At 34.4% G+C, this 11,889-nt stretch overlaps 1 protein-coding gene and 1 pseudogene across 1 annotated transcript; one reads left to right on the top strand and one right to left on the bottom strand.

Moving 5' to 3' along the window:
- On the top strand, positions 1-1,219 carry LOC148122492 (olfactory receptor 5T9-like; annotated as a pseudogene).
- An 8,887-nt stretch (positions 1,220-10,106) lies between these two features.
- Positions 10,107-11,054, bottom strand: LOC148122491 (olfactory receptor 8H3-like). The gene has a single exon (XM_087903834.1). The coding sequence runs from the start codon at positions 11,052-11,054 to the stop codon at positions 10,107-10,109; it is 948 nt and encodes a 315-aa protein (XP_087759960.1).
- Positions 11,055-11,889: the final 835 nt, after the last annotated feature.

Below are 11,889 nucleotides of genomic sequence, written 5' to 3'. Positions count from 1 at the left end.
TCTACTTGCTCTCAACTTCTTTATGTCTGGTGCTGCCACAAAAGAGAAAAACCTTGTTATAAATTTCTTAAACATGAGTCCATGGATGTGACAGGTGGACACAATTTTCAAAAGGCAATGACTTTCTAAACCGTGGCAGTCAGAAATGTCAGGAAGTGCACTAGGGTATGTTGTCCAAAACATTCCCATGAAGAATGGTACAGACATAACCATGTTCATACTGTCAAGCTTCACAAATGATGCTGACCTGGAAGTCTTATTTCTCTTGTTTCTTACCATCTACCTTTCTACTTTTATAGGCAACCTGGGATTTGTTTTGCTAGTCATTGGAGATTCCAGGCTCCACAATTCCATGTACTATTTTTTAAGTGTTTTATCTTTTCTAGATGCCTGTTATTCCACAGTTGTCACACCGAAGATTTTCGTCAATTCTCTTTATAAAGAAAATCCATTTCATTTACTGGGTGTGTGACAGAGATGTTTCTCTTTGTTACTTTTGGAACCACAGATTGCTTCCTGTTGGCAGCAATGGCTTGTGACTGTTGTGTTGCTATCTACAACCCACTTCTTTATGCAGTGAGCATATCACCTAGAGTTTACTTACCTCTCATCTTAGCTTCCTATGCAGGTGGAATTATTCATGCTACTACACACACAGTAGCTACTTTTAGCCTTTCTTTCTGTGCATGCAATGTAGTTAGACATGTCTTCTGTGATATTCCTCCATTGCTTGCTATTTCGTGTTCTAACACACATATAAACCAGCTTCTGCTCTTCTATTGTGTGGGTTTCATTGAGATCATTACCATTCTGATTGTCCTGGTATCTTATAGTTTCATACTCTTTGCAATTCTTAAGATGCGTTCTACTAAAGGGAGGAGAAAAATCATCTCGACCTGTGGATCTCACTTCACAGGAATGTCCATTTATCATGGGACAATTCTTTTCATGTTTGTGAGACCCAGTTCCAACTATGCTTTGGAACATGACATAATAGTGTCCAATTTTACACTATTGTGATTCCAATGTTGAATCCTATCATCTACAGTCTGAGAAACAAAGATGTAAAAAATGCAATGAAACAAATTTTGCACAGAAATTCATTCATCAATAAAATTCATATTTAAAAGACCCTAAAAATATCACCTATTTTATGTCTATATTTTACAGAGAAAGAAATCTCCTGAAATTTTGTTAAGAGTCTATATGTTCCAAAATGTTAGAGCTAACATGTTAATAGTCTCTCTATTTCTGATTGTCAAAGATAGGAAAGAATACCATCACTTACATACCTATGGACAAATTAAAACTCAGGAATATTAAAGCACTATTGATACAAATGTTTTTGTCATTCATTTGTTTGATTTTTCTGCAACATTCATATCACCAGGAGTCTATTCTTTGGAATTAATCATATGTGTTATAATAATCGCTCTTTACACACTCTAAATTGAATATGAAAGTTCCCTTCTTTCATAGTTTTAATGCAATTGCTATCTCCTAACATATTCAGAACAAATTAATCTAATCCCATTTTTAAGAAATGTTCAACTTAATCCTCTACATATTTCCGGCAACTGTGGGTATTTCTTTGTGGATGAGGCTAGCCTCAAACTCACAGAGATCTGCCCACCTCTGCCTCCTGGTTTCTTCAGTTAAAATTGTCAGCCACCAAGGGTTTAATTGTAGCAGCATGTTTACCTTAGTTTCATATGGATTTATTCTTAGTTCATTTATTTTATGAAAGACTAGAAATTACACTGTTGAATAATGAAAGATTCATGGATAATATAATGTTAAATAAATATAACTCTCTAAGCTCTTTCTTCACTTGACCATCACAATCTCTGCCTCAATTTATCATTCTTTTTTATCATTTTCCCTTCTTAACATCACCTAATGTTTAAAGTCACAGAACACACCTTCACTGAAACAAGCATTCATTTCATAAAAAGTAATGTACTTGGGCTGGAGAGATTGTTCAGAGTATAAGAGGGCTGACTGCTCTTCCAGATCCTGAGTATAATTGCCAGCAGCTACATGGGGCCTCCCAACCATCAGTACTAAGATCTGCTGCCCTCTTCTGGCCTACAGCGATATGTGTAGGAAAAACACAGCATACATAAAAAATTAATCAATTTTTTTAAAAAGTTATATACTTAAAGTCATACCACCATTTTTCATGTCATGACAGTTTGACATGAGTATTATGGAATAAAGGACTTTCCTACTTCAGAAATAGTATTAATATTCTTATTTACTAAACTCAAGTGTTGGTAGTATGCCAGAGTTATTTTGTTTAGCATTCCTTGATAGAGTATCAAAATATAGTTGCCTTTAAAGTTTTATGGGGAATGTTTCAGTCAAGGACTTTCTTATGGCTTTATTATTGTTTTATATAAACAAGAATAGCCATTATTAAGGAAAAAAGATGAACATAAAGAATAAGAATCATCTTATTCACAATTAAGTATATGTTTTGAAAATTAGCAGATCCACAAAGAGCACAAATTCAATCAGTTTTCAAAAATAACAGTTATCTCTTTTATTTTTATTTTTTGCTTTTGTTTACATTAATATTTTAGAAACTAACTGGTGGTGTTAATAATCTTCAAGTCTTGCTATTTGGTTTTTTGTTTGTCCTAGTCAATACATTAAAATTATATTTAAATGAACCTAACAGATATATACAACACTCTACCAGATCACCAAAGGCCACTTATTTTTCTCAGTAGCTATTGGAACAAGGCTGAAAATCCCTTAGTCAGATTACCAAAAGAAATAAAGGTAAATGTTATATTAAAAAGATTAACAACAAAGGTGAAATCCTTAGAAAAAAGAAGGCCTTGAAACTCTAATAGTAATAACAACATACTTAACTGAAGAAAGGGAAAAAGAATATCTAGTTATAGGTGGACAGGGATGGGGGTTTGGAATCAGATGAATAAACAGAAAGGATGAGAGAAGAGGGAATAAATCAGAGAATGCAGGGAGAGATATTTAACTTCCAGAAGATTTGAGGAGCCATATAAAAATCTTTTAGGGTAGAAGCTACCTAACATATATATATACATACATATATACATACATACATACATACATATATATATATATATATATATACACACACACACACACACACACATATGATCGGAATCTTCAAATAACAGAAGAGGGAAATCCAAAATTAAATATCACTCACTAACAAGTAATACTTTGAGTAAAAGAATGAGTTATGTCTAATTAAGTTTTTGGCCTAAGGGTTTACATGGAAACTCCCAAGTAACTCAGCAGCTGCCAAGGCTATTGATTGCTCTCTACAAATGGACAGTAAGGCCCTATTGCTGTGCAGAGCACCCATGGAACAAACTGAAAAAAAGAACTCAAGTTAGTACATACCTAGAGATGTCACACCTACTAGCTAGTGTTTATGGTACTTGGCTGTCCTCTGCATTTTACCAGAAGAGAATGATAGACAACAACTGAGCTGCAAACCCTTCTTTCTGCAATGATGACTCACAGTGAAATAGTGGCATAAAAGTTGACGGCAGTACCATCCACTGTCTGATTGGACTTAAGGGCTACTCTATAAGGTGGAACCTTTCCATGGTTCTGCTTGAGTGGGAGAGATCTTGACACTTGATAAGACTAGCGACAAAGGAGAACACGAAGTATTTTTGCTCTGAGGAACAGAGCAATAAGACTGACTCCTAGACACCGTGATACTGATAAGCAAAGTGGCTAACAAGTGTACCCTCACCAGGACTGAAGTCATTTTGATTTGCATTTCCCTGATGACTAAGGATGTTGAACATTTCTTTAAGTGTCTTTTGGTCATTTAGGATTCCTTTGTTGAGAATTCTCTGTTTAGACCTGTACCCATTTTTTAATTAGATTATTTGGAATTTTGATGTCTAGTTAATTGAGTTCTTTATATATTTTGGAGATCAGCACTCTGTCTGTGGGGGGTTTGTAAAGATCTTTTCCCATTCAGTTGGCTGCCTTTTTGTATTATTGACTGTGTCCTTTGTTTTACAGAAGCTTCTCAGTTTCAGGAGACCCCATTTATTTATTGGGACTCCCAGTGTCAGAGCTAATGTTAGTATATTTAGGAAGTGATATCCTGTGCCTATGCATTCAAGGCTACTTTCCACTCCCTCTTCTATGACTTTCAGTGTGAGAGGATTTAAATTGAGGCTTTTGATCTATTTGGACTTGAGTTTTGAGCATGGGGATAGATATGGATCTATTTTCATTCTATACGTTGACATCCAGTTATTCCAGCACCATTTCTCGAAGGTGCGTTCTTTTTCCATTGTATATTTCTCAAAACATTGGGAATCAACCTACCTCAAGACCCAGCAATATCGCTCTTTGATATATACCCAAAGGATGCGCAATCATACCATAAGGACATGAGCTCAGCTATGTTCATAGCACTGATATTTGTTATAGCTAGAACCTGGAAACAACCTAGATGTCACTCAGCTTAAGGATGCATAATGAAAATGTGGTACATTTACACAGTGGAGTACTACTCAGCGGTAAAAAAAATGACGATTTGAAATTTGCATGCAAATGGATGGAACTAGGAAAAAAAAACATTCTGAGTGAGGTAACATAGACCCAGAATGACTATCAGAGTATATACTCACTCATAAGTGAATATTAAATGTAAAGCAAAAGATAACGAACCTATGTCCATGATTCCCAGTAAAGTTAGGCAACTAGGGGAACCCTAGAAGAAACATACATTGATCTCCCTGAAAAAAAATAGGCAAGACTTTCTGAGAAAATTTGGAAGCAGATGGGTGGAGAGAGATGTTAGGGCAGAAGAGGAGGAGGAGGGAAGAAGAGCAGAATGGAGGAGAATGTAAGGGAACAGGATGGTCAAGATGGGGAAAGGACAGAGGTAGAGAGCAAGGAAAGAGATATCTTGATTGAGGGAACCATTATGAGGCTAGCAAGAAACCTGGCTCTCGAAAAATTTCAGGAATCCAGAAGGATGACTCTAAGCACTTGTGGAGAGACTGCCTGAACTGACCTTGTACTGTAGTCCGATTGATGACTATCTTAAATGTCATCAGAGAACCTTCATCCATCACCTGATGGGAAGCAGGTGCAGAGATCCACAGTGGAACACTGACTGAGTTCCCAAAATCCAATAGAAGATAGGAAGTAGCATTAATATGAGAAAAGGGGTCAAGACGGTGATGGTGATACCTTCTGAAACAGCTTATCTAAGCTAATGGAAGCTCACTTATTCCAGCCGAACTCGGGGAAACCAGCATAGGAACAAACAGGACCCTCTTATTGTGGGTGATAGCTGTACGGCTGGGAAATATTGTGGGGTTACTGACATTGAGACCAGAATTTATTCCTATAGCTTGTACTGACTTTTTGGAACCCATTTTCTTTGGAGGGATGCCTTTCTCAACGATATATTGTGGGGAGGGCCTTGGTCCTGCATCAAAGCAATGTGCTAGACTTTGGTGAATTCCCATTGGAAGCCCTACCATCTTTGAGAACTGGATGGGGGCCTTTGAAGGGTATGGTGGTAGGAACTGGAGGAGGGAAGGGAGTGTGAACTGGGATTGGGATGTAAAATGAGAAAAGACAGTTTTTTGAAGGAAACAATTAATTAAAAAATGAGTCCTAATGAGAATCTTCTGTACTCTCAGTGTGTCTCCAGTAAGGCAATATCTCTGCAAGGCTAAGCAGTCTGGAAACAGTTTCTCAGTCTCTACTGATTATTTAAATATTTCAAGGGCTTTGTTGAAACATTTCACTCAAACAAGACACAAAGACCTTACCATGAATTACATTCAAAGCCATTCATAAAGGCTTCATTTTGCATATCACTACATTTTCCCCTTTCTGTTTTAAGGAGATTTTTAGGGATAAACACTATGTCTGAGACATAGTTGTACACTAAGTATGGCCTTTTGTCTATCTATTTGTCAAACAGTTTTATTCAAATAAATCAGCATACATTCCAAAACCAGTAAAGCTATCATAGCAGAGAATTATCAAAACCACAGGAGCAAGGAACTTATCAAAATGATTAATAGGATTACATAAAGCTACAACATTTGCAAGACTCTACAATATCCATCCCTGTTACATCCGGCAGCTTCCTTGAAAATGTTTTTATAATTTATTGCTGCACATCAGAAATCATTGGTGAAGAATTAAAATGACCCAAGAGTTTATTTTAACTATTTCCCATCATATTTTCTGTCTTTGAAACTTAAAGATACAATATAATAAAAAGTAACATTACAATAACATTTCAATTTCATTCGTTGTCAATATTTGTAGCTGATCTCCAAACTGCTTTAGCCTTTCCCAATTGTGTTCTCTCAACCACTATTTTCCTAACTACTTTATTGTGTTGAGTTCAAAGATCAGGAAAATGTGTGTGTGAGTCTTTAACAAATTCAGCAATTTTAATTTCTTTATGAAGAATAGCTCCAACTCAGACAGGCATTGCAGTTAATGCAATGATTCCTGCCTAGACCAGAGCAGTTATCATTCCCACCATCCACTGAGTTTTGCTGTTTTTTGTATTCTGTCAGCAACTTCTGTACTAGCATCATCTCAGATGAGTCTTGCCATGATTGCAAAGACTTCACAGGCATCCAGACTGCTGATCTTGCTCTGAGAATAGATAAAATTTTAAGTCACATCTAAAGACAAACTAGCATCAACACAGGTATGAAGAGCACAGAATATAGAAATGATGCTGTAATTATCAGAGAGCCATTGCAAAGGTCTTTCAATAACAAGGAAGGTCATAGCATACAAGTCACAAAGGACTAAATTTTATCTAAATTAAAGGACAAATAAAATTTTTCATTATTATAAAAGTTTGATGTTCTGTTCCATGCTTTAAGTGTGTGGAAAGCACTTGCCAGTTTCCACCAATTAATCTGAATAGAATTAGCAAATTGTAATGGAGGGTTTGACATTTCAACTTCATGCCACTCAAAAGATTCTATAAATTCAGAGATAGCATCCATAGTTTTATTTGACTAGAACCAGTGCCTTATCAACTCTGAGTCCTCAAGTGGAGTCATAAGGGCTCCAATCAATGACTTCCCCTTGTGAGATATTAACAAGTATCTCATGATTCTCAACTATACATTACTGCCTATGTGTCAGATTCCTTGTTTGCAATCCAAAATTTGCAAGATAGTAAATTTATGGACATAGTGGCATTAATCTTTTGTCTCTCAAATCCAAATGCATTAATCATGAGAAATTTTCTATAAGAATTCTGGGTAGACTATAGTCAATTAAAATTAATCAAATTTAAGACATTATATTCTATTACCCATATAAATAGGACTTCCTTTTATTCCCACAGTATAACTTATAATTTCCTTACCCTCTACTACAGACTGAATTGGAACACAATTGTCATAAGGAACAGGTATGATATTCTTATGTCTAAGAATATTCTTTGACAAACTTAGGAATACCCATGTCTCCCCGACATATTCCTATATTAATTGGTGGATTAGAAATATAAGCACAATAAAAATATTTTTTCCTGCTACCTGTACAGATCCCCTCCCTTCAGGGTTCAGAGAACTTTATGTGAATGGAAACAAAGATTTTAAGAGCCAGTGGAAGACGTCAAGAACACAAGGCATTCCAGATACAACAGAACTGATGTACATATGAACTCACAGAGATTGATTGGGGCTGCAAGAGAATTGCCTAAACATCTCTAAGTCAAAGAGCAACCCATATCTGAGAGGATAAATGGGTACAAATTACATTCTTAAATGAGAAGCTATTTCTAACTGTCAAAAACACTATTTTCAAAGGAAATATTAAAACTCTTTAACAGAGTTTCTATTGACATCAAACAATACTTACAAGCTTGTCCCATGCCCAACAAAGAATGACAAACACAAAATAAACTCAACTATATTTTTAGATGTATTTTGTATAATGGTGTTTACTCTGAGCATTTTTGTTTTTTTTGCCTTATTGGTCTTTTGCTTCTGTATTGTGATTTCTGATTTTCTATGTGAATCAAAGTGTGTCAGTGTTATCTATAATGTTACAGATACTGTTCACCTATGTGACAAACACAAGCACTAGAAGTTTTGTAATTATAGAAACATACATGAAAGAAAGGTAAAACCACAAGTTAAGTAAATAGAAAATAAGAAAAAAGTCCCTAAAACCTGAAATATTATATGACAGACTCAGGATCAGAAATGATAAAAACCAGTACATGCATAAACTACAAATGCTTTTAAATCACTACTTCTAATAACAAAATGAAGCTAATTGTAATATTAAAAACATCCTAGAAAGCACAAACATCAGAAGGTAAATAAATCATGAACTCCTTACATAGCACTTATATATAATAAAGCCAGTACCTGAAATAACTTCTGAAAACAGGGACATTGTATATATATTAAAGATTTTAAATGAAGAAAATTTTAATTCTATGTCTAGTAAAGTTCATATAATTCATGAACATAGAGATTCATTGCTAAATATATGTCTTAGTGTGTCAACTTCTTTGAATGTGAAACAAGAGGCTTACAGACTGATAAGTTCCTGTAACACAAGCACAAGGATGTGAGCTCAGGTCCCAGACCAACATAAATATCCTAGCAGGTAAACAGTTCTGAAAGTCTAAGGCCAGGTAGCAGTGACTGACAGTCAGACCCCAGAAGGCTCTGAGCAGCCAGCCTAGCAACAGGTGAGTACTTTAATGAGTAAACCTGTCTCAAACACTAATGTGGAGAACATGATAGTAGGACACCTGACATCAACCTCTGGTCTTCCCCTCCCCATAAAACCTCAAGTATACATGCAACCAAATGAGCTTAAACACATACATAGGACAGGGAAACATATATAGTACATATGTACATGTATATGCAGATAAATTATAATAAAATGAATTATGATTTAAGTAAAGAATTTATTTTGAAACAATTTTTCATGCATGCATTTATGCATAAAAGAATATTGATTATATGTATTGAAATGAATTAAATCTAAGGATACTATTGGGTTCAAATATTTAGTAGGTATATTCAAAAGCAACAGTACTGCATGCAGATTTTGAACTTAATAGATTTGCACTATATCTGTCTAAAGCAACATAAGTTGGAAGTACTGATTTGCCCAAGTCACTGAGAAGACAGTCCTTTCATGGTTGTTGTGGTAAAGGGATGAATAAATAATAAACTTTCAAGTCAATGGAACATATTGTAAAAGAGTTCAGAGAAAATTTTGTTTCTTTGTGACTACACTGACAAACACTCAATTATTGACTGAGAAGAAATAGCTTCTGATTGTCAATAATTTATTTTCTCTATTTTCTTAAGAGAATTTTAAAATACTATCAACATTGTCATGTTATGAATTAAGGTATAATAAATTTTTCTTATGATTTAATAACTACTTCAAATTCTTATGCAAAACACAAATTTGAAAACTTTTGAATGTATTCTTTTCAAGGTAGTTACATGCTTGTGAATTAATTTATTTGAATGTAAATGATAACATAAACATGAATATTCTTCAGGAAATGATGCTGAGCATTTAAAATATTTCAGAAATATAATTTATTATTAATAATAAACATTTTATTAGTTCCTTAATTACATTTCTTCCATCATCTTATCACATGTATTTCTGAATTATTATTTATCTTGTTTGCTAGAGAAATTGAATATTAAATTTCATTTCTTGTCAAGAATGAAGAATAGGAGATTTCATATTGTTCAAGGAGTGATATCAGAAATTGTAGTCATTGGCTAAGATATCTATCCATTATATTAATCTAAGTGTTCTATAAATATGAAATTTTAATTATAAGAAATTCAAACACATTTTCTCAAGTTGCAAATTACTATTCCTTAAAGACAATGATACATATGTTTAATATTTCTTTTATGAAATTAACCCAGGAAACTCACATCTAAAACCACACTCCTGGGAATTCCTATGTTGGTATGAAAAGACCCATAGAAATAAAAAGAGCAACATTAACTGTAGTTGTTAGAAGACAGTCACCAAGCTGACATGCAAATGGAAGCAATGTAAATGACTGCTTACTCTCAACATTACCTTAACTGCCTGGATCCTTGCCTCTTCTTCGCTAATCTAATAACAGCACCTTTCACTTCTTTATTCCTGAGACTATAAATGAGTGGGTTCAGCATGGGGATCACAATGGTGTAAAACACAGAAGCTACTTGATCCTTTCCCAGGGAGTAGGACTTACTTGGTTTTAAATAAGTAAAGATCAGAGAACTGTAAAAGACAGTGACTCCAAGGAGGTGAGAGGCACAGGTGGAGAAGGCTTTGTGCTTTCCTGAAGTGGAATTGATCTTCAAAATAGTAGAAAGAATGGACACATAGGATACAGATATTGTGATAAGGGAACCCAGAATGGTGGAACCTGCAAAAATGAATATAATTATTTCCACTCCATTTGTGTCACTGCAGGACAGAGATAAAAGTGGAGATGTGTCACAGTAAAAATGATGGATGACGTTGGACTTGCAGAAATGTAGTATAATTATGGCAAACACAGTGACAGAGGAATCCACAGTTCCAATCATGTAGGATCCAGTGAGCAAGGCAAGGCAGCATCGTGAAGACATAATGGTAGAATAATGTAAAGGTTTGCAGATAGCTATGTAGCGATCATAGGCCATTGAACAAAGCAGAAGACATTCAGTAGCTGCCAAGAGGATGAAAATGTACAATTGGGTGAAACAACCTATAAAGGAAATGCTCTTGTTTGAAGTCAGCAGGTTCTCTAAGGTTTTTGGTGTGATGGCAGTTGAGTAACTGAGGTCAAGGAATGACAGATGGATGAGGAAGAAATACATTGGAGTGTGAAGCTGACTATCAACACAAATGATCAGCATCATGCCTGTGTTCCCCAGCACAGTGACCATGTATATCAGGAGAAACACCACAGAGAGGACTAACTGGATCTCTTTGGAATCTGTCAGTCCCAACAGGATGAAGTCAGGTTTATTTGTCCGATTCCATGTGTTCATAGTGAATGACCCTAAATGATAAGAAATCAAAGATAATGTATTGGTTTCATGATGGCATAGAAATTCTCCTGTATTTTTGTCATTGTACTTTTGTACTTAAATGTTATGCATGACAGTAAATAAATTGATTCCCAAGTAAAGTACAAAGAGGAATTTGATTATATCATAAGTAATAATATGTGCTATAATTCAAAGAAAATTGGTGCCATTATAATTAATTTCATTTAATGAATTTAATATAGAGGAAACATTATCATGTACGTGGTAATATGATCCCCTTATTTTACAAACATTTAAAATGTAAAAAATCAAGTTAATTTATGTAAACTTACTACAAACTCATGTAGAGTCTAGGATCATGGTAAAAATGCAAGATACCTAAAATGTTAAATACACTCTTATTTCAGTACATATAAATGAAATATTATATTTAACAAACAAACATAGAAAACAACTTTAATTTATAATTTCCTGTTTTTTTTCAATATTAGTTAAGCCTAATTACATTTTACAGAATTTTAATAGACTTCAACAAATCAAGTAACTATGCGTAAACATTGGGGACTTTTTCTGACAATTCAAAACAGTTTTAGAGGAAAATTATTTTATTGAAATAAGAATTACATCTGGTATATCATTCTTCCACCAATTCTATTTACCACAATCCTGATGTTACTTTTGTAAGTGCCAAATGATATAGTTATATTTTTAAAATAATCTCTATTTAATTGCTTCAGGCCTTCACAGTTTCAAAAGTACTTACTCTGAGTGGCAAAGATGATAGAAAAATTGGAGGCAAAATATTTCTAAAAACATTTGACTGAAAATATTCAAC

Source organism: Myodes glareolus, chromosome 3 (assembly GCF_982192425.1).
Source record: "Myodes glareolus chromosome 3, mMyoGla1.1, whole genome shotgun sequence".
Taxonomy (NCBI): Eukaryota; Metazoa; Chordata; class Mammalia; order Rodentia; family Cricetidae; genus Myodes; species Myodes glareolus.
The sequence above is the reverse complement of the archived record's forward strand: the minus strand, read 5'-3'. Positions and strand labels throughout refer to the sequence as shown.

What these genes read in the sequence shown, in the direction of transcription:
- LOC148122491 (XM_087903834.1), bottom strand. Translation starts at nt 11,054, where the DNA reads ATGAACACATGGAATCGGACAAATAAACCTGACTTCATCCTGTTGGGA.